The 19,661-nt window shown below is 44.4% G+C and overlaps 1 protein-coding gene across 1 annotated transcript in view; it reads left to right on the forward strand.

Annotated features, from left to right (window-relative positions):
• LOC138292676 (E3 ubiquitin-protein ligase TRIM39-like) overlaps window positions 1–18,858 on the forward strand; it is a 75,643-nt gene extending 56,785 nt beyond the window's left edge. The window contains exon 6 of the mRNA XM_069231392.1: window positions 17,891–18,858. Coding sequence (XP_069087493.1) covers window positions 17,891–18,402 — 512 coding nt within the window. The 3' untranslated portion in view covers window positions 18,403–18,858. The remainder of the gene's footprint in view (window positions 1–17,890) is intronic.
• The last annotated feature ends 803 nt before the right edge of the window (window positions 18,859–19,661 follow it).

The raw sequence follows: 19,661 nt of genomic DNA on the forward strand, positions 1-19,661 counted from the left end.
ATAAATACTAGAAAGGGATGCAGGTTTACAGAGTGTGAACGCAATTAAGTTTTATTTCTGTCTTGGCTTAGAGGCAAGTGATGCGTCCATTGTACCTGCGAGTCCAGATCCCAATCTATAAGGTCAGGGAAAGCCTTCCCGAACAGCTGCAGTATGCAATGACAGGGATCTCCCCTCCTCCTTGCCTTCCGGTATTCCAAACACCCATAGATTGTTCCTCCTTTATTGTTTTTCCAAATCCTCAATATTTAACTGCACTACAGCCAAATGTCTGTCATGCTGCTCGATAGATTTAACAGCAGCAGTTCCCACCTCGTCTGCGCCTACGACTCGCTGCAGCTCTGCAATTTCTATAATCAGGGTGCATACCTTCCTGCTGACCTCTGCAATGGACTGTTGAATGACTATGTTGTCAGTTCTGACTGAGTGTAGTTTTGCTGTGCTTCAGCCCTCTGGGTTTGCAAAACCTGCAGAATTACCTGAAGGGTAGGTTCCTGGCTGTCATTCACACCTAAAATTTCATCTAATACCCCTGATGTCCCGGGTGTGGAGTGACTAGCACAATGATCCACCTCTAGAGAGTTGAAGCTGCCGTTAGGGAGCAGACTCGTATCTGAACAGGGTAAGGCTACAGAAGGCATCTTCATTGATGCTGTGCACCTCCTTTATCGGTTGCCTGCGCGTCCCTACTGTTTGCTGCTAAACATAATGCTGCAGAGTTTACTCCACCTTTTGAGTGTTGCCCAGTTCTGCAGTGGGCTGCCCTGAGCTCTGCTATCAGGATGCTATTTCTTAGTCTGCAAGGCCCGGGGGGCCAGGACCTTATCTTGCTTAAGTGCCTTCAAACACCTACTGGGGCTCCTAATGCTGCTCCGGCCGCTTAAGAGCCACTGTTTTCTCCCCCGGTGTCTGGGCAATCCCACAGGTAACCTCTTGACCAATGCCCCCTACTTAGGTAATGTCAGCAGTACAGTCTGTTTCAGCGGTAGGAGCAATTAAGCTTGTGGGCGAAGACAGATTGCGGCAAGCATGAATAATATCCTGAGTGATATCCTGGGGCGGCACCAATACAACAGAGTCACCAAAAGATCTTAGATTAGACTCATCCCTATTCTTAACCTGGTCTGTTGCCTGGAGCCCCACCCCAAACCGCTTCCAGCAGATAAGCTCAGAGAATTCAGGGTACTCACAGTGCTGTCATCTTAAGCTCTGAGCCAATGCAGTAACTGATGCTGCTGCCATTGACAGTTCCATTGCTGCTGCTGCTGTCAGGTCCCTGTCCAGAGAGACTGGAGAGTCATACAAAATAGAAATAGAGGAGCTACTCCTATGTTGCACGAGGGATTCCCAGCCTGCTTCTGCTACATTGTTGCTCTCCAGAGTTGGTGCCACAGTGAGTGAAGCTGGCAAAACAATTGAAGAAAGCCTTGTGAACCTTGTAACAGGGGCCGCCGCCATTAATGCAGTGGCCAGAGAAACTTCTTCATCAGTTACAGAAGGTTCTCCCAGTTGGTCTGCAAGCAGGCTGGCCACTTTGCATGAACCCAGCAGTTTGAGGATAGATCGCCTCACTCCCGAGATTCGGTGATCCGCTCCATCCAGCTGCTGTACCCCTAGTCTGTGATCTACTGTTATAAGCCTGCTCACCCCAGGCTGGGTCTGTGCAGTGCCCCTACACCCTCCGCGAAGAGTGCTGTAGCATGTCGCGCCATAATGCTCGGCAGCCTCAGCCAGTGCTGTAATCCCCCAGAGACAGTCCAGGAGGAGCCGTAGACTAATATAAGTCAGCTGCACCGACTCCAACCACACAGTTGCCACATAGGTAAGTCTTTCAGCGCCTATAGCCAAAAACAGTTTACTGCAGAACAAAAAAACGATGCCAGTATCTAGTTGTCCGAGGCGGACCTGTACGCAGGTGGTTTGCTGGGCTTTGCCAGGCAGCTTCTGTGAGGTCAGAGCGCAGTCACAGGGCTATCGGGGGAGAGCCAGTCCCAGCAGCGGCATCAGCCTGCCATCTTCCAACACATTACTGGCATGGTCCAGCAAGATGATATTAATGGGAGATTTTAATTGCATGATAAATTATGCTCTAGATACCACTAATCATTCTGCTTCCCCTCGCATGTTTAAGACTCAGGCAATTATTTTAGAACTGGTCCAGCTGCATGGGGTTTTTGATGCCTGGAGGGATTTGTTCCCTACTGAACCAAACTATACTTTATATTCATCACCACACAGATATTATTCTAGGATAAATATGATTTTTATTAAAAGGGAGTTTCTTGGAGATGGCGAGATGAAGGTTTGTTCTAAGTCTCGTCTGACCATAACCCCATCCTATTATTTATCAACCTGTCAGGGGTGGGGGGGAGACAGCACCCGTTCACATTTCCAAGGCACTTGCTTGTTTAGGTAATGGCAAACTCTCTTCAGGCGGTTTTTGAAATAAACATAGGTACTGCCTCCCCGTCTGTTAAATGGGACACAATGAAGGCCTATGTTAGGGGTATCATGCTGCAGTTCCTTTATAAGCAAAATAGAACCAAGCAAGACAGGGACAAACAGCTTGCCCGTGCTTCTGCTATTAGGTCTGGAAGCCCTGATGAACAAGCGATACAGGCTCAGCTTATTAGCAGAAGATCTCAATTGGAGCAAAGTCTCACGGAGAAGGTGGCAGTTAGTTATTCTACATCTAAAACTCTTCAATATGAATATGGGGAGCAGGTTGGCCTAGTTCTGGCAAATTTCAGATAGAAGGGCCAGTTGTTTGATTGAGCGTATTGTTGGCTGTGGCGGATGTGTATACACCTTCCCCCAAGTTACTACTGAGCAGTTCTCCTTATTCTACCATGAGCTGTGTAGCCAATCTCAAACATCATATGCATTGGAGCTCACAACTTACACTCAGGGCAGTGGTGTGCTGAAACTGGAGGATGCCAAAGCAGCATCTCTGCAGACAGATATTACAGGAGAGGAAATAGAAGCTGCTCTTATGGCTCTCCCCTCAGGGAAGGCGACGGGGGAGGACTCTACTCCGCTGGAGTTCTATAAAGTATTTAAAGGTATCATAATACACCCCCTCCTAATTGTGGTGTAGCGTATTGATGAATATGGCCAGGTTCTGGACTCCTGAAACATGACTAGAATCATGGCAGGCCTTGAAAAATCATAAAAAGTGTTACTACACCTGCAGGTCGATTAACTTGAATAGTCTACTATACCATAACTTTAATGTACTTGACCCATAAACGGTTCTCAAATTGTGTGATCCTAGGGAAATATTTTAGTTTACAGAGTCGCCTTTTAATTCATTCTCACATATAAGTGTACCTTCAAATATGTGAGCGCAGCATTTCTGCTGTGCAAAAAAACTTCTGTGTTTCATCAAATAGACTAAACGTTTGCACCATGTATAAAAACAATGTAGCCCGCATGTAGGGGACACATGATCCATTACTTGCCTCTTAGTTTACTAATAGCATTGCTACCAGGGCAGGAGAGTATATTTTTAAACACTCACTTTTTAAATAAATATATTACTAAAGCATGATGTGTCACACACTATCATTTACAGATGAACATTTTCAAAAACTGTCTAAAATCCTTCCAACTAACTTGCAGCTTTACTGATAAAAATAGATAGGGGGTCATTACGACCTCAGCGGTCTTTTTGTAAGACCGCCGAGGGACCGCCGTGCGGAAGACCGCCTGTGCAGGCGGTTTGCCGCTCGGCGTATTATGACTGTTGGCTGCTCTCCGTCGTTATTCCGACGGAGAGCTGCCAACAGCCATACTTGCGGGCGGCGGGGAAGTGGAGGTTGCTCCACCTCCCCCGCCACGCCAACAGAACACCGCCCAGCGAATCACGTCCTGTGATTCGCTGTGGCGGTGTTCTGTTGGCGTGGCGGTGTCGGCGGAGCTTCCCCCATGGCTCCCGTCCCCTCCCGGAGGATCAACGGACCAGGTAAGTCGATCGTCCATTAGGGGAGGGGGTTGGGGGGGTGTTGTGTGTTGTGTGCGTGCATGGGGGTGTGCGTGTGTGTATGTAGAGGGGGTGGGTGAGTGCGTGTATGCTTGCGGGGGTGTTGTGTGTATGGGAATGAGTGCGTGTATGTCTCTGGGTATGTCTGTATGGATGTGTGCGTGTATGTTTGAATGTGGGTGTCCGTGCCTGACTGTGTGTGTGGCTGTGGGCATGTATGTCGGGGTGTGTGCATGTGTGTGTTGGTGGTGCCTGCATGCGTGTCGGGTGTGTGTCAGTAATGTTATGTTGGTGGTCGGGGTGGGAAGGGGGGCCCTGCCACCTTTGGGGGTTGGCAGGGGTGGTGGGGGGTGTAGGGGAGGGAGTCGGGGTGGGGGGTTGGGGAGACCCCTATCAGTGCCAGGGAAGGAATTCCCTGGCACTGATAGTGCTTACCGCCATGGATTTCATGGCGGTTGAAACCGCTGGAAATCCACGGCGGTAAGCCGGGTCCAAATACCGCCGGCGGTATACTGACGGCCGCAGGGCTGGAGACCCAGGTCTCCAGCCCGGTGGTCGTTTCTGCCCTGGCGGGCGGGACGGAGAACCGGCGGATGACCATGGCGGTAACCGCCATGGTCATAATTCACCTAGGTAAGACCGCCAGCCTGTTGGCGGTACTGCCGGTTTTCCGCCATCCGCCAGGGTTGTAATGACCCCCATAATGTATTACAAATCTGTGAAAACCTGGTTTCAGAAAACATTTATTCTTTGCACATCACCAAGTTAAGTGTTCTGGTCTGCTTTCACTCTATTAAAATATTTCTTTCATCACACAGAAATACAAACAATGGGCTTTAACAACTACTGAAATATATTTGTACAGATGACTTAGCTATTTAAATGTTGTGTGTTAGGAAAAAACTGACAAAATCCTGGAACTCTGCAGTCAGAAGGAAAATTAATTGCAAGACAAACTGACTTTTTGACCCCTGTCTCTGAGCTCAGAGCAAATGTGACAATAACAAGATTTAAAGGCCTCCTTCACTTTCTGACTGAACAGAACACCTGTTCTATGTCAACTCACCCAAAGGAGTGAGTAAGTCCTAAAAATAGCAAGACCTGGTAATATATGACTCGTCATAGCGAGTGGACGAGTAGAATTTTCGAGGCCTGCATGGTCTTTGATAAGAAGGGTAAACCACAGGAAGAAATGGGTTTATATCCGCCCATCTCTCGCATCAGTACTGATGCTAAGATCTATGCTAAAGTATTGGCCAATCAACTAGTCCCGTGCTACTTTATATCGTCTCTAAACAACAGCATGGCTTTATCCCGAGTAGAGACACTACCAGCCACATTAATACGGCTATTTTCGCCATTGACATAGCAGAGAAAAATGGTTCTAAGTTAGCAATGATCCTACTCGACAATGAGAAGGCTTTTGACCATGAGGCCTGGGAATGCCTATGGGCGACAATGGGGACCTTTGGGGTCAGTGAACGGTTTTCTAAGTGGGTACCGTCTCTGTGTAAATCCCCTGTCGCTAAACTAGTATACACTGGAGTAGTGTCATCTCCTTTTAAGATAGAGAGAGGTACTCAACAGGGCTGCCCACTCTCCCCCTTGTTATTTTCATTATATCTGGAACTGTTTTTGCTGGCAATACAGAGGAATGCAGAAATTGAGCCCATGATCTCTGGGGGCTACGAATTGAAGGTTAGAGCATATGCTAATGATATACCTATGAACTCAACTTAAGCATTAACGGCTATGGAATGTATTGTGGCTGAGACCAAGAAATTTGGAGTGATTTCTGGATACAAATTAAATGTTGCTAAAACCTAACTGCTGCTGAATCATAAGCCGGCTACCCCAATTTCCGGGATGGTGAATATAGGCCAGTTATCTGGGAACGAAACTATGGTCGACAAAATCTTCAAATTATGAAACCTTACTCTAGTCTGTCACTTCCAAACTACAGTCCAGAAGTAAACTCCAGATAAGCATCATCGGCCAGTGCAATATCATAAAAATTAACATTCTCCCTAAGTTGCTATGGGCCATATGTACCAAAGCATTTTCCCATTGACACAGAATGGGTAAAACCCTTTGATACATCTGGCCCTATATCTTTTTTGGGCAGTTCCATTAAGAGTACCGAATATATTCTTTAGGAAGCTAGAAGGTGACATAAGCAGCTCAGCTTGGGCTACAAATGGGCATGGCACACTATAGGCCAAATGAAGCTGCCATATAGATGGGGGAACTGCAACTCCCCGATTTTGCCAGATTTTGGGCAGCATTTGCGCGCTGACTGCGTAACCTGTTCACGTTAGTAGAACCAGACGTATTGGTCATAGGTTACTGTTTGGCTCTAGGCCCTGAACACCAGCTTTTTCTTTATAGTAGTACAGACCCTAACTACCACAGGTGGGTCAGGTTCAGGTTTGTTAGGGATACCCTAACTATCTGGATGGAAATATGTACCAAATACTCAATTAAATTAATCCATGAGAAAACAGCACTGTAGGATAACCCGGTGTTTCCGGCTTGTTTTTGTGATTCCATTTGCAAAGTTTGGGCAAGACAAGGTATTCTGATAGTGGGGCAACTTTTGTATATAAATAGCTTTCGCTCTTTTGCTGATATGCAAGCCGCATTCAGCCTTCCCCATCATCACCTTTTTAAATACCTGCAGCTGAGGGACAATTTGATTTGGAAGGCTCTATCATAGTGTTGAATCTTGTTACAATTAGCCCGAAATCTCTGATTAGTGCTATGTATCAGAGATTCTCCGAACAGAGGAGCCATGATAGCCCTTGTCTTGCTGCCAAATGGAGCAGAGTTCTCTCATGTGAGGTGATGCCCCCAGAGGTACATAGAGTGTTGGAGACAGTGGAGGGGGGCGGTGCATTCTGTGAATCTGAAGTTGCAGCAATTTAGGACTGTATGCATGCTATACTAGCTCGGATAAAGCTACTTGTCATAAGTGTGGATGTTTAGCTGCCGACATTCTTCATCTGCTTTGTGCATGTCCTCCCCTCATTGAGTTCTGGGAAGGAGTGACTAAACTGATTACGGCAGCCCTCGGTTATGGAATTCAGTTTACTTCAGTAGAGGTGATGTTAGGCTATAGAATGGAGCATGATACCAGGCCAAGGTAGCTGCTGTTTAAATTATTTCCGCTCGGCTCTGCATCGCTAGAGCTTGGGTCTCTGCAGTCCCCCCATGGCCTATAGACTGGTGGGCAAACATACGGCAAATATATGATTTGGAAAAGGCTCTCACTAGGGGAAGGGGTTCCCACTCGCTCAGGAAATTGGAGAAAACCTGGGCAGGGTTTAAAATAACCTAGCCATATCTGCATTTTGGGTCCTTTTCATAAATACGTGGTTGTCTTTGCTACATAGTCAGTGTTTGTTTTCCCTTGGGTTCTTCTATTATTTTTTATTTTTTGGAACCTCTTGTTCTTCGTCTCTAGTTATTTTTTCTCTCCATATGTTTGCACATACTTGTCTCTCCACCTGAATATTCATTCCTGGCTACCAGTACGTTAGTCTGAGCCTCTCTTTTGTTTGAGAGATACCTGGATGACTCTCATGTACTAACAATATTAGTGCCTACCTTAAACCTATTGGGGGAGCTAATCTGGTCCTTCACATAACTAGCCCTCTCTGTAAAGATAATGAATCTTTAACCCTCCAAAATCCACACAATTGTGCGTTATTTTTCTCTTGTCCATTCCACTCTTCCTTGATTTTGTTTATCACTTGCTGCATCACTTGATCTTTTTTAAGTTCTTCTATCCATTCTTCTTTGACTTTGCCTTCTCTTACCACACTCATTTTGAAATCATCTTCCACAAGTTCAGTGTTTTCTTCAACATCACCAATTGTGTTAACCAACCTTGAACAACTATGAGCAATATTATTTTTCACTTCAGGTACATAATGTACATCAAATTTGAATTCCTGTAAGGTAATCACCCACTTTCTACTTCTCCCAGACACAGCATCCAACCCCTTTCTTTCAACTATCTCTTTCAATGGTTTATGATTGTTTTTTATCTGAAACTTGCTGCCCCAGACAAATCTCCTCAGTTTTTGTACTGCCCAAAACACCGCCAAAGCGCCTTTCTCTATAACAGAGTAGTTTAACTCCGCTCCCTTCAGACCCCTAGAAATAAAAAGAATTGTTCTTTCTACACCATTATGAATCTGAAATAAAACTGCTCCAACTCCTTTTGCACTGTCATCTGACATTAATATAGTTTCCTGACCAGGCTCAAAACTTTGTAAACTTGCAGCTTTCTTTATATTCCGTTTAATTTCTCTGAATTCTTTCTCACATTCTTCACATTCTTCACTCCACTAGACCAAAACACCCTTTTTACTAACCTTCTCATGTTCTTTGAGTTTATTGGGATGACAGAATACTACAATAAAGTTGTGAGCAATTTTGCAAAAAGGACAGTCACCTCCTCTTTAGATGCTTGACCTGCTAAATTGTCAGTAGTATCTACTAACTCTTTCTTGGGTTCAATACCTTCTGAGGAAATGTTATGCCCTAAATAATTTATTTTATTTAAGTTAAACCTACACTTTTCAGCTTTCAAAGTTAAACCACTCTCCTCTAATTTCTGAAGGAACTCACAAATACGTTTGTTATGCTCATCTTCATTTACTAGATACACCAAAACATCATCGTGATTCGCCTTGATTCCCTGTACCCCTTTAAGCACCCTTTCCATTGCACGCTGAAAAACGGCTGCCGCTGAAATTAGTCCAAATGGCATGGGAAATAATTTATAAGTACCAAAAAGAGTGACAAACACAGTCAAGTCTTGTGAATCCTTGTGTAATCTCACTTAATGGTACACCGAACTTAAGTCAATGGAAGAGAAACACTTTGTCCTCCTGAACATAAATAACATCTAAATTTTATTTGGTAAAGGATATTGATTGACTATTACACATTTGTTCAGCTATCTCAAGTCCACACACAGCCATACTTCGCCATTAGCTTTCGTTGCCATTACTACTGGAGCCAGCCATTCAGTAGCTTCAACCTCATCAATTATTCCATTCTGGAACAATTTCCCGAACTCAACCTTTATTTTCTCCTTAGCCATTAAAGGTATGCCCCTCACTTTGCTCCCCATAGGTATCACCCCTTCCTTCATTTTAATCTTGTGTACGTAGTCCTTCAAACAACCCCTTTTGTGTTGAAATACCTCTGGAAATTTGTGTTCGTATTGTGGCCTATCATTGCTAACAAACTCCACCTGTTCTATATCTTTGAGTCTAACTGAGGGATTCTCATTAGGATCAAGGTATATCTTCAAATCTTTCTGGTGAAACTGACTAATAAGAGAAGTCAACCTTTTATGAAGATGTAAACTTTTCCCACCATTGATCTAACTTTGAAACCAAATCAATCCATTAAAATAACCCTTGATGGGTTATCCACCATACCCTTTTGGAGAAATTACTGGCTTGAACAATGTAACCTTGCCCTTAAGATTTTCTTCATACATAACCCTTGGAATCAGTGTTATCTTTGCTCCCAAATCAAACATCATGGAAATCAACACCCTTTCAACTTGTACAGTCTCTATGGGACCACTGTTACTCTCTTTAACCTGTAAACTTATTTCTTCACACGAACAATCATCATCATCACACATTACTTCTTGAACTTGCTTCTTCCTAAGATTGGAAGATCTACAACACTTGGTAACATGTCCCTTTTTGTCACATTTTTTACAAATGGCTTTCCATCCCACACAGTCGTTGTAATTGGCAAAATGACCAAGCTCCCCACACCGAAAGCGCCGTCCCTTACTCTTTTTTTATTACTTTCTCATCCTTACTAGAATCTTTTTTTAATTTCTGATTTGTTGTTTGATCATTTTTGTTCTTGTTTGACCGACAAAGTGCACTGTATTCTCTTTGTCACTCATTCCTCCTTTTTTTTTATCTCTTCCACACATGCTAGGCTATGTTCACAGGTTTTGCACTACTAATAACCTCAGCGAGTGAGGGATTATCCTTTTGCCAGAAAGACTCTTTTGCTTTCTCTAAGTTGCACCCTAACATAAATTGGTCTCTCGATCTTCCTTCTTTACTTCCTCCAAAACTACATGTTAATGCTAATTTTTGAAACACAGTTATATCTCTTGTGCTGACTTCCCAGATTTTGGTCACCTTTTGCCAAACTGATACCTCTCTAAAACTGTAGACATTGTATGTAAATAGTGTAAATCTAACTTTTGTATACATATTTCGTAATCATTTAAATCATTAGCTTCTTCTGGTGAGAGTTCCTGTAAATTTTCAAAAACATCTTAACCCTCAGAACACAATGCATCAAAAGTGACATTTTCCGCTCTGCACTCAAGGAAGTGCCATACACCATTGCATAATGTGCAAATTCCAACTTCCCTTTTTTCTAAGGAATCAGTGGTTCACTAGGACTCATCAGAAGAAATGGAGGGCAAGTAACATTTTGCATGATGAAATAAGACAAGTACTAAATATGAAGATAATATGAATGCTATGCAAGGTTCTTTCAATGTTCTTTTAGGTATCTCTAAATACTGTGATCACAGTAGTGCTCACCAGTTGTTATATCTGGACTATCTGGTACACGGTAGTGCTCACCAAGAGTTATATCTGGACTAACTGGTACCTTTGTTTATTGTCACTCTGAGTGTGCCCTTCACCGGCCCTTTTTAAAAAAAACTTTTTGTAATGAGCCGGAACCTTCACAAAATACCTTCATTGTTCATCCAGTAAATGTGTGCCTGTCACAGAGGGTTTTTTTTTTTCTTCTTTTTTTTTTTTACATTTTATGTGGCGAATGCACTGGATTGTCTAAATGTTCAACAGTGGACTGTCCAGCGTGTACAAGGTGTGCCTGTCACCGAGAGCTTGTATTTTGTAATTCCTTTAAAGAAAACAAAAGGTGTGTCCATCACTGAGCTGTTGTATGTTGTAGTTCCTTTAAAGAAAAGAAAAGATGTGCCTGTCACTGAGTGCTTGTATGTTGTAGTTCCTTTTAATGAAAACAAAAAGTGTGCCCGTCACCGAGCACCTTCGACATCGGATTGATAATTAGTGAGCAGCCTGACCTTTTCTAAAGCCAATGGAGCTTGTTTCTTTGACTTATTGCCCGTACGTCTCACAAAAAGAAAAACGTAGCGTGAAGAGGTAACATTCACTGTCAACTGATCATTCCACAACACGCGTTGAACGATGAGGTAAGCACACTTGGGGTGAAGTGCAGACTTATGCACACTGCAACATGGTGTTCAAGATGTCTACAGGGCAGAGGTATGTGCATTCCACAGTATGTGCTGAGAAGTTAAGATACGCACGCTTAGAATAATAGGTTTGTGCCAGTATGGCTCACGTGTTATGGCTTGCGTGTATTCCGTTGGTAACTCCAACACGATACACCAAGGTAATTATGCTCAGTGCTCCACACAGTTAATTTAGTTGCATAACTATATTCAAAATGATTACGGTTGAATACTAGTGGATAGCCCTCAATACATGCACAGGGTCACTCGCAAGCCTAGTAATATGTAATACGCTGCTCCATAAATGTAAATTGAGACATGATTGTCACTCACCCAAAGTGTGATAGAGCAAACCAGAAGCACTAACTTCCACGCAAACCGTCCACAGTAAATTGTGAGTTGGGGTGAATGGCAAACTCCTCTTCTCCAAATTGACAAATAACAGGTTCCCTTTCTCCACATCGTCGCCAATGAAATGAAGTTGAGAGCTGGCACTGATTCCAAGGATCTTTATTTAAGTTCAAGTTCATCACAGCAGCCACCACACTTTGCCTCTATGTGCCAACCGGTTTCTTTACCAACTGCTCTTCAGTTCTCTAGCCTGAACAACATGGAAACCAAGAGCTTGTTTTACATACTTTGTGATGTTGTCACATTCCATTTCCAGCAAGTGTGGCTGCTAAGAAGATACTACACTCTACTTCTTTTCCAGGCTATGTGGAATTCTTAGCAGTTGTGTGGGCAGAAACTCCTCTTGGTCACCAAGCATCATGACTTTCTCTATTCCCTCCTTTCTCCGTTATTGGCTTTTGCTATTTGTTATCGATGTAATTGATTTAATGAACTCTGACTTCATAAAAATTTATTTAAAAAAAGCAGGATAGCACAGGACTACACATGGTATGGATGTTCTGAATAAAATATTGTTTTTGGGATGGTGCGATACCAGGTAAATTGGGTCAGTCGTGATCCAAATGTAATGCTTAGGAGGATGTGATGCAAACTGAGTCAGGTCAATTCCGAACAAATGAAGTGCCTAGGATTGTGTGGTACTAAGTGAGATTGGGTTAGACCTCAATAGAATGGAGTGCTTACAATTGTGTATTGTGAAAGCAAGTAAGTTGGATCAGCCATCAAGAAAATATAATGAGTAGGATAAGGTGGTAATAAGTGTGTTGGGGCAAGTTGTGAAAAAGCAGCGCTTAGGGAGGTGTGCTACTAAGTGAGTTGGAACAGTCCTGAACAAAAACATAGTGCTTAGAGAGATGTGCTACCGAATGAGTTGGGTCAGGTATGAATAAATGTAGTGATTAGTGTAGCGTGATACCAATTGAATTGTGTCATTTATGAATAAGTGTAGTGCTTAGAACAAGAGGGTTTGTAATTTGGGTTTCTGTAATGTGCTGGTTTGGTTTCTGATTTGATGTGCTTCTTTGTAATAGTGTAAATATCTTAAGTGAGTGTCTAATTTCTTTGAGTTGTGATGCAGGTTAGGAAAATGTAATTCTTGTGATGTTGAGTAACAGTTGATTTTTCATGAAACTTGTAAGTAGTTATGAAAGTTTCCTAAGTAATCTGCAGCTTCAGCAGGTTGTGAGAAGGAACTGATTTTGTAATTTTGCTACTGCAGCAGATTATAAGAGGGAAATTGTATGCACATGTTTCAAATGCAGTTGAATCTCTCTTTATTCATTAAGAGACTGTGAAGGCACAGGTCTAGAATCAGACTAAGGCCTCCGTCCTTCTTGTACATCAGAAAGTAGCAGAAATAGCAACCAATACCTACTTCTGATGCCTGCACCTTCTCTATAGCTCCCTTGGCCAAGAGAACTAACACTTCCTGACAGAGCAAGGAGCGGTGGTCCTCCATCAGCTTGTCATAAGTAGGTGGCATGGGTGGGGGGGTTGTTGCAAAGAGAAGGGGGTAGCCCTTTGATCGAGCTGTAAAACCCAGGGGTCTGATATTATTGGCTTCAAGTCATGCAGCTGATGGTGTATCCTGCCTCGCACTGGATGCCTATGATGGTAAGTGGGTGAAATAATGGTGTTTGGAGGCTATAGCTGCCGGGGATGGTGGACTGGCTCAACTTCTGGCTACCTGTCCTACGTGGTCTGTGGGAACTGAGTCCTCGGACGTAAAATAATTGTGCAATTCCTTGGCCATTGTGGCTGGGAGTGTGAAGACAAAAAAGACGCCACAAAAGGGGCAGAAGGCAGACTGGGTTTGATGAGGGGCCATGGAAATGTCCAAAGATCTGTCCATAGCACTGCTGTCCTTAAAGTACTCCATTGCTGAGTTTGCCTTCTCGCGGAAGGAATGGGAGTCATCAAAGGGCCTGTCCTTGAGCAAAGACCTGGCCATTCCCCAAAAAGCAAGTGGTTCTCAACTAGATGTGGTGCCTATAGGCCATTGACAATGAAATCTCTGCCCAGCAAGTCTGTAGTTTCCAGTCCACATCGTATGGTGAACTTGGCTCCATCCCTCCCATCAGCAGTTGCTTGAGAGAGTATGGCTCGAAGCTCCTCCAAGGCCATTCACAGCATTTGCTCAACCGAGACCCATATTGTATGGGAGTATCCGCCCAAGAGGCATGCAGTGTTCACTGACCTCAGTGCCAGGCTGACAGAAGAGAACATCCTCTTCCTGAAGATATCAAGCCTTTTTTATTGCCTGTTTGGTGGGGTGGTATGGAATGTGCCTGGGTTGACTTTAGAGGTGGAGGCTTGGACTACCAAGCTTTCTGGAGTGGTGTGTTGGGGGAGGAAACTGCTGTGCCCTGGGGCGGGGTTATGGTGGCGGACAGTTGTCCTATTCACAGGAGCCCTTGTGCAGGCCTTGGACCAGGCCCCAAGAAGGTCGTCATTTAGGGCTTCATTGAATGGGAGTAAAGATTTGGTGGGGGCAACTCCCGGCTGAAGCACCTCTGTCAATATGTTGTCTTGACTGCCACTGACAGCAGTATAATGGACAGGACCTCAGCCACCCTCTGCACTACCACTGCGAAAGAGGTTCCCTCCTCTGTAGCCACGGTAGGGGGAGACACCAGGCCAGTGTCTAGGAAGGGAGCCAGTCCAGTGGCATCCACCTGTACTCAGGATCTTCTAAAGACTGATATCCATAAAGGTCCACAGACCACTCCCTATCATTCTGTCATAGGAACAGCGCACTGGCTCCAATATGGGGAGTAGACGCTCAGTTGGCGATGGAGCCACGTCGGACGATGCCCTGTGTTGGAGCTGGGAATGATAATGGGGCGGCACCACTGCTGGCCATCGGTGGTGCTGGGGGCATCAGCACTGGAGTGGGTGCTGGGGAAGGTCGAGGTTGCTCCACCAGTGCTGCTTCAAATTCATCAGTGGATCCCTGGGACCAGACTGGTGCCGAGGTTGAACCCGCGAGCTGATGACCAGTGGGGGCCCCCCCTGACACGTGGGGTCCAATTGTGCTTCAGAGAGCCTGAGCCACCCAAAAATGAGGTGCATGGGCTCATAAAATTCCTTAAGTTGGGTGGGGTTCACTCCTGGAAATTCAGAGAGGTGGGATACAGGCTCCACCGCAGAGCTAGGCCTCAAGTGCTGACAACCATGTGACTTGTCTGAAGGCTTGCGCCATTATGTCGAAGACCTCTTCTTTGTTTTTGTGGTACTTCCCTGACGATTTGGAGCCGGACAATCGTCGGGTACAACTCCGCAAATGATCTTGAGGCCTTCCTTGCGAGCGAGACCTGGAGCATCACGGAGTCAATCGACATCGGACGGCGAGGAGATTGAGGGAACACTGTCTCAACACCTTAGCATGCATGGCACAGCAGTCCTTGCATGTCTTGGCGTCATGGTCATGTTCAGGACACCTGAGAAAAAACAAATGCAGGTTAGTCACTGACATCTGTCAATGACTGGCACTGCATGGATTAAAACCTGCCTTTCTGGTGGACATCCTTCACACCAGGAGACAAACTCAAAAAATCTTCAACAAAAGGTTGAAGAAAGAGGTCAGTCAAAAATGATGGGGGGTAGCTCTTCTCTGCATCTGCGCTGGCTGGTGCAGAAAGAAAAGAACTGACGTCAGCGCACTGGAGTGGTGCCTATATAGGCACCGTTCACGTTGCTTCTGGAGCATATGATGCCGCCGATGCTACATAGAGCAGAATGATGCCACCCACCGGCATGCAGGGATACTACTTACCAAACATTTCCAGATCAAGTCTGACGCCTGGGGAATTTTCTAAGGTAAGGAATTTTAGGATTGAAGTCTCTATCAGATTATCTCTGCCAGTACATCAATATTGTATGCCAGTGGGGAATAATGTTCTGTCTACAAGCTTGTTTATTTTGGTCAGTGCTCTGTATTAATAGCATAACAAACTATTTGCTTCCTCAATTTCACGCCCATGCCATAGGCACTGTAAGTAGGGGTGTGGTGGCTGCTGAAGCACCCCCACAATTAACATGTTGGAGTTCAGAAGTGAATGACCGGCCTTTAAATTTTGTTTTTATCTTGTCACATTTGCTGTGCAAAGAAAGAGTTCAAATGTTACTTTTCTTTTTAGGACTGCAAAGTGAGAGGGTTGATATGTCAATCTTACTGGGCACTGGGGATGTGAAAGGAGAGGCTTTAGGATGTTATGTTTTTTCTAGCACTGAACAAAATTGAAATGCCAGTAAATCAACTGTACAGATATTTTAGAATAAATCAGATTTTGGAAAGCACAAATAAAGCATCTTTTTGTAACTCTGAAGTGTGATGGACACTAATATTTTAAATAAACAATCAGTCGGCGAACATCACATTCATCCCTTCCATCACAGCCCAGCTTTGAATTGTTGTCCTCTTCATTGCCAGTGTCCACTTCTTATTGGGCCATTTGTATAATCATTCCCATATTACCCAAGACGTTGCCCTGTTGGTCCCGTCCCAGCTGTTTGTTATGCGTGTGTTACAATTTTGACTACCCTATCCCATGTATTGCACATGTGTGCAGTCACATAAGGTATGTGATGCGGCCTGTTTCTTTCCATCATAAGTATGGGTCCCCCTATCAGCAGGGTTCTCTCCCAGTTCTCCCCTCATTTAGCCAATGCACTGCTTGTTTGTAACTGGGTTGCAGGACAGGAAGTTCAAACCCTCCTCTCACTGTAGCTTTAAGGTGTCCAACTTGACACCTGGCGAAATCAGGAAAATCAGCCGCTGATCGAGGTTCCTGAAGTCGCTCTGCGGGACCAATAACTCAGTTTTAAATGGACTCATTAATTTAGGGTATCTTCTACCAAATTTCATGTCTCTAAGATCTGTCATTTAGAATGTGTAGTTTTCTTAGATACTGGCAATCCAAGATTGAGCACATGCGTCTTAAAACGTGTGTAGCTTTTAATTATATTTTCTAATGGTGTCACTGCACGGAGCCCAGTTAAGGTATGCCAGCTGTTTCGTGCAGTCTAGGGTGGTGTGCCGTCTAGTGCAGTATACCATTTAGCGCAACATGCTTTCTGCTACGGAGTAATATCTAGCACAGGGACCTGTTTTTTAGAGAGTGCGATCTGCTGTCATTGTGGTGTGCTCTCAGCTGCAGTGTATCATTTAGTACATTTTTCTGTCTAGTGTGATGTGCTGTCTAGTGCAGCATATTGTCTAGCAGTGTGTCATCAGGTTGCTTTCTAACATAGTGTTTAGTCGAGCACAAAGTACACTCTAACCATTGTTCTGTGGAGAACAGTGTGCTGTCCGCTACGCTGTGCTCTGTAGTGTGGCATGCTGTCTAGTAAAATGCACTGTCTGATACAGGGTAGTGTTCAAACTAGTGGCGTGTGCCCCCTAGTGCAGAGTGCTGTCTCGTGCAATGTGCTGTGTAGTACAGTGTGCTCATTGGTGCACGTGCTGTCTAGTGTGGTGATCAGTTTCGTGCAGTGCACGTTCTGTTAACGGTGTGCTATCTAGTACTGTGTGCTCTCTTATACAGTATGCTATCTAGCCTAAGTATGCTCGCTAGTGCAGTGTACCATCTTCACTGTTAATTTGTGCTTGTTGTTTCCGGTGCTGAGCACCGGCACTTATTTTTTAGGGCCGGGGCTTGCTCTTCTGCCTCAAGCGTTTGTAAATGGGAAAGACGGAAGAAGGAAAAAAGGAAAAAGCGTCACTTAGGGAGAAAACAGCTGCAAGCGTGAGCTGAAGGGGCAGGGGGTGGCTTTATATGGATTGATGAGGCCCGAGATGGCTTCCGGATTACGCAGCCTCAGTATTCCGTGTTCAGACATTTATTTGCAGCAGCCGCGTGTTTAAGAGGAGGGCTTTGGGCACCAGCACCTCTTACAAATTAAGCACTGATTCTAGTACAGCATGCCGTTGACTACAGTGTGAAGTCTGTTGTAGGGTGCTCTGCTCTCTAGATCCTATTGCAGCAGAAAACCATGCACTCTATACTAGTGATCCATGCCCAGCAGCTGGTGTTTGTGATTTTCCTATTACTATAAATATATTCAATGAAATCAATGTGCTGCTCCTTCTAGGTGTGGATGCATTATATCAAATACCCACAAATAAAATAAGAAGTTCCTACTATAGCTTTTGATTTGTGTTCATTAAATCACTATTAATGCCCCACGCTCTCTCTCTCTCCCCTCCACAGTGACCGTGACCCTGGATCCAGATACAGCACATCCTTCGCTCGTCCTGTCTGAGAGTCAGAGGCATGTGAGAGTCGCAGACAGAGCACAGTCCCTGCCACAAACTCCAAAGAGATTCACCAGCTGGTGGTGTGTGCTGGGGAGTGAGGGGTTCACCTCAGGAAGACATTACTGGGAGGTGCAGCTTGTGCAGGAGGGGTTAAGATGGTATGTGGGTGTTTTAGCCGACTCTGTGAAGAGGGCGAGTTACTTTACATGGTCACCTCAGACGGGAGTCTGGGCTGTGGCTGGTTGCAATGGTCAGTACTCCGTACTCACCAAGCCTCAGACCTCTCTGTCCCCAAGGGAGAAGCCCAAGAAGCTGGGGTTTTATCTGGACTATGAGGGAGGGCGGCTGTCCGTGCACAATGGTGACTCCATGGAGCTTCTCTACACTTTCCCCCACACCCGCTTCACACAAAGGCTCTTCCCAGTCTTCAGTCTTTGGCAAGGAGCAGAGCTGAGGATGGTATAGAAGCTGCTACTCCTCTCTTGTACAGAATTGCCCCTGACTCGTGATTTATGAGTCTGATCACCTTCTGAAAAATGATTTACAGGTCCACAAAGTGCAGCTGCTGATCTGTTTCTATCAGGACGGGTGCTGCAAAGTGCAGGCATCCTTTCCTAAGTTACTATCTGTGTCCATCACTTGCATCTCCCACACCCCCTTCATTCAGCTCATTAACGTCAGGACCATGGACTATAGAAATAGTTGAAAGAACTGAACTGTGCTATGGGTTTAGAAGTGTATCGTGGGAATTAGTCAACATTTATGCTGAGTCTGATTTGGTACCAAGAAACTTCTCGCAAAGTGACTGACGAGTACTGTTTATTTAGTTTTTTATGAAGTGGGAAAACATTGAATATTTTGTTACTGAATAAAAAATGTCAATAAAGATGTGTTTAACAAGCACTGATAATGCTTGATTTATCCTGTGTCTCAGTGACTGGTGAGTGTCGGCACCCAGTAACTCATCAAACGTGCCCTCTGTTACTCAACCCACCACTCTGCATTCATTCATCAACCCACTGACTCATTCTTGCAGTCACCCACTCGACCACAATCAGTAAAGCACATACATAAACTCAATACGCATATAAAAAATGTATTAGAATAGAATTAATAAAAAAAACATAAATACAGACACCTAATGCTTGCAATAAAAAACAGGTCAAATTTAACCATACCAGCAAGCGGCCAGCATAGAATGGTGTTGTAATCAGTGTATCGTTTTGTATTGATCCAAGGTGGCCATCATAGTGCTTCATTAGGTTAAGGTCATTACAGAAAATCAAAACAGTGATACAAATTGGACAATTCCACTGGAAGATGGCTGACTGGTTTAGAAGCAGTGACTGTGCACGATGCTGCTCAGTACAGGTGAAATGACCGTCAACCAAGCTGCTCAGTGGAATTTTCTGGGAAGTTGCAGGTTACACTAAATAAAAATAAATTAATTTACTAATAAAAAAAAAGAAGAAAAGAAAAGTTGATTTATAAAAGAAGAACATGGAAAATGATCATACTGGCCCACCAGCTCTGGCAGTGAAGCACCCTTATTTCCAAACGATGTACAAAGTGATAAGGGAAATGGCATCAATGAAGTGGGTTGACCCATTGCCCAATACCGTATGTTGTCAAAGGCATAAATAGAATGCTAACAACATTCCAACAGATCAATGTATGGTGAGGACTGATCCAAGGCCCCTCTATTTCACAGTGGCCAGAAGGTA

Source organism: Pleurodeles waltl, chromosome 4_2, assembly GCF_031143425.1.
Source record: "Pleurodeles waltl isolate 20211129_DDA chromosome 4_2, aPleWal1.hap1.20221129, whole genome shotgun sequence".
Lineage (NCBI taxonomy): Eukaryota > Metazoa > Chordata > Amphibia > Caudata > Salamandridae > Pleurodeles > Pleurodeles waltl.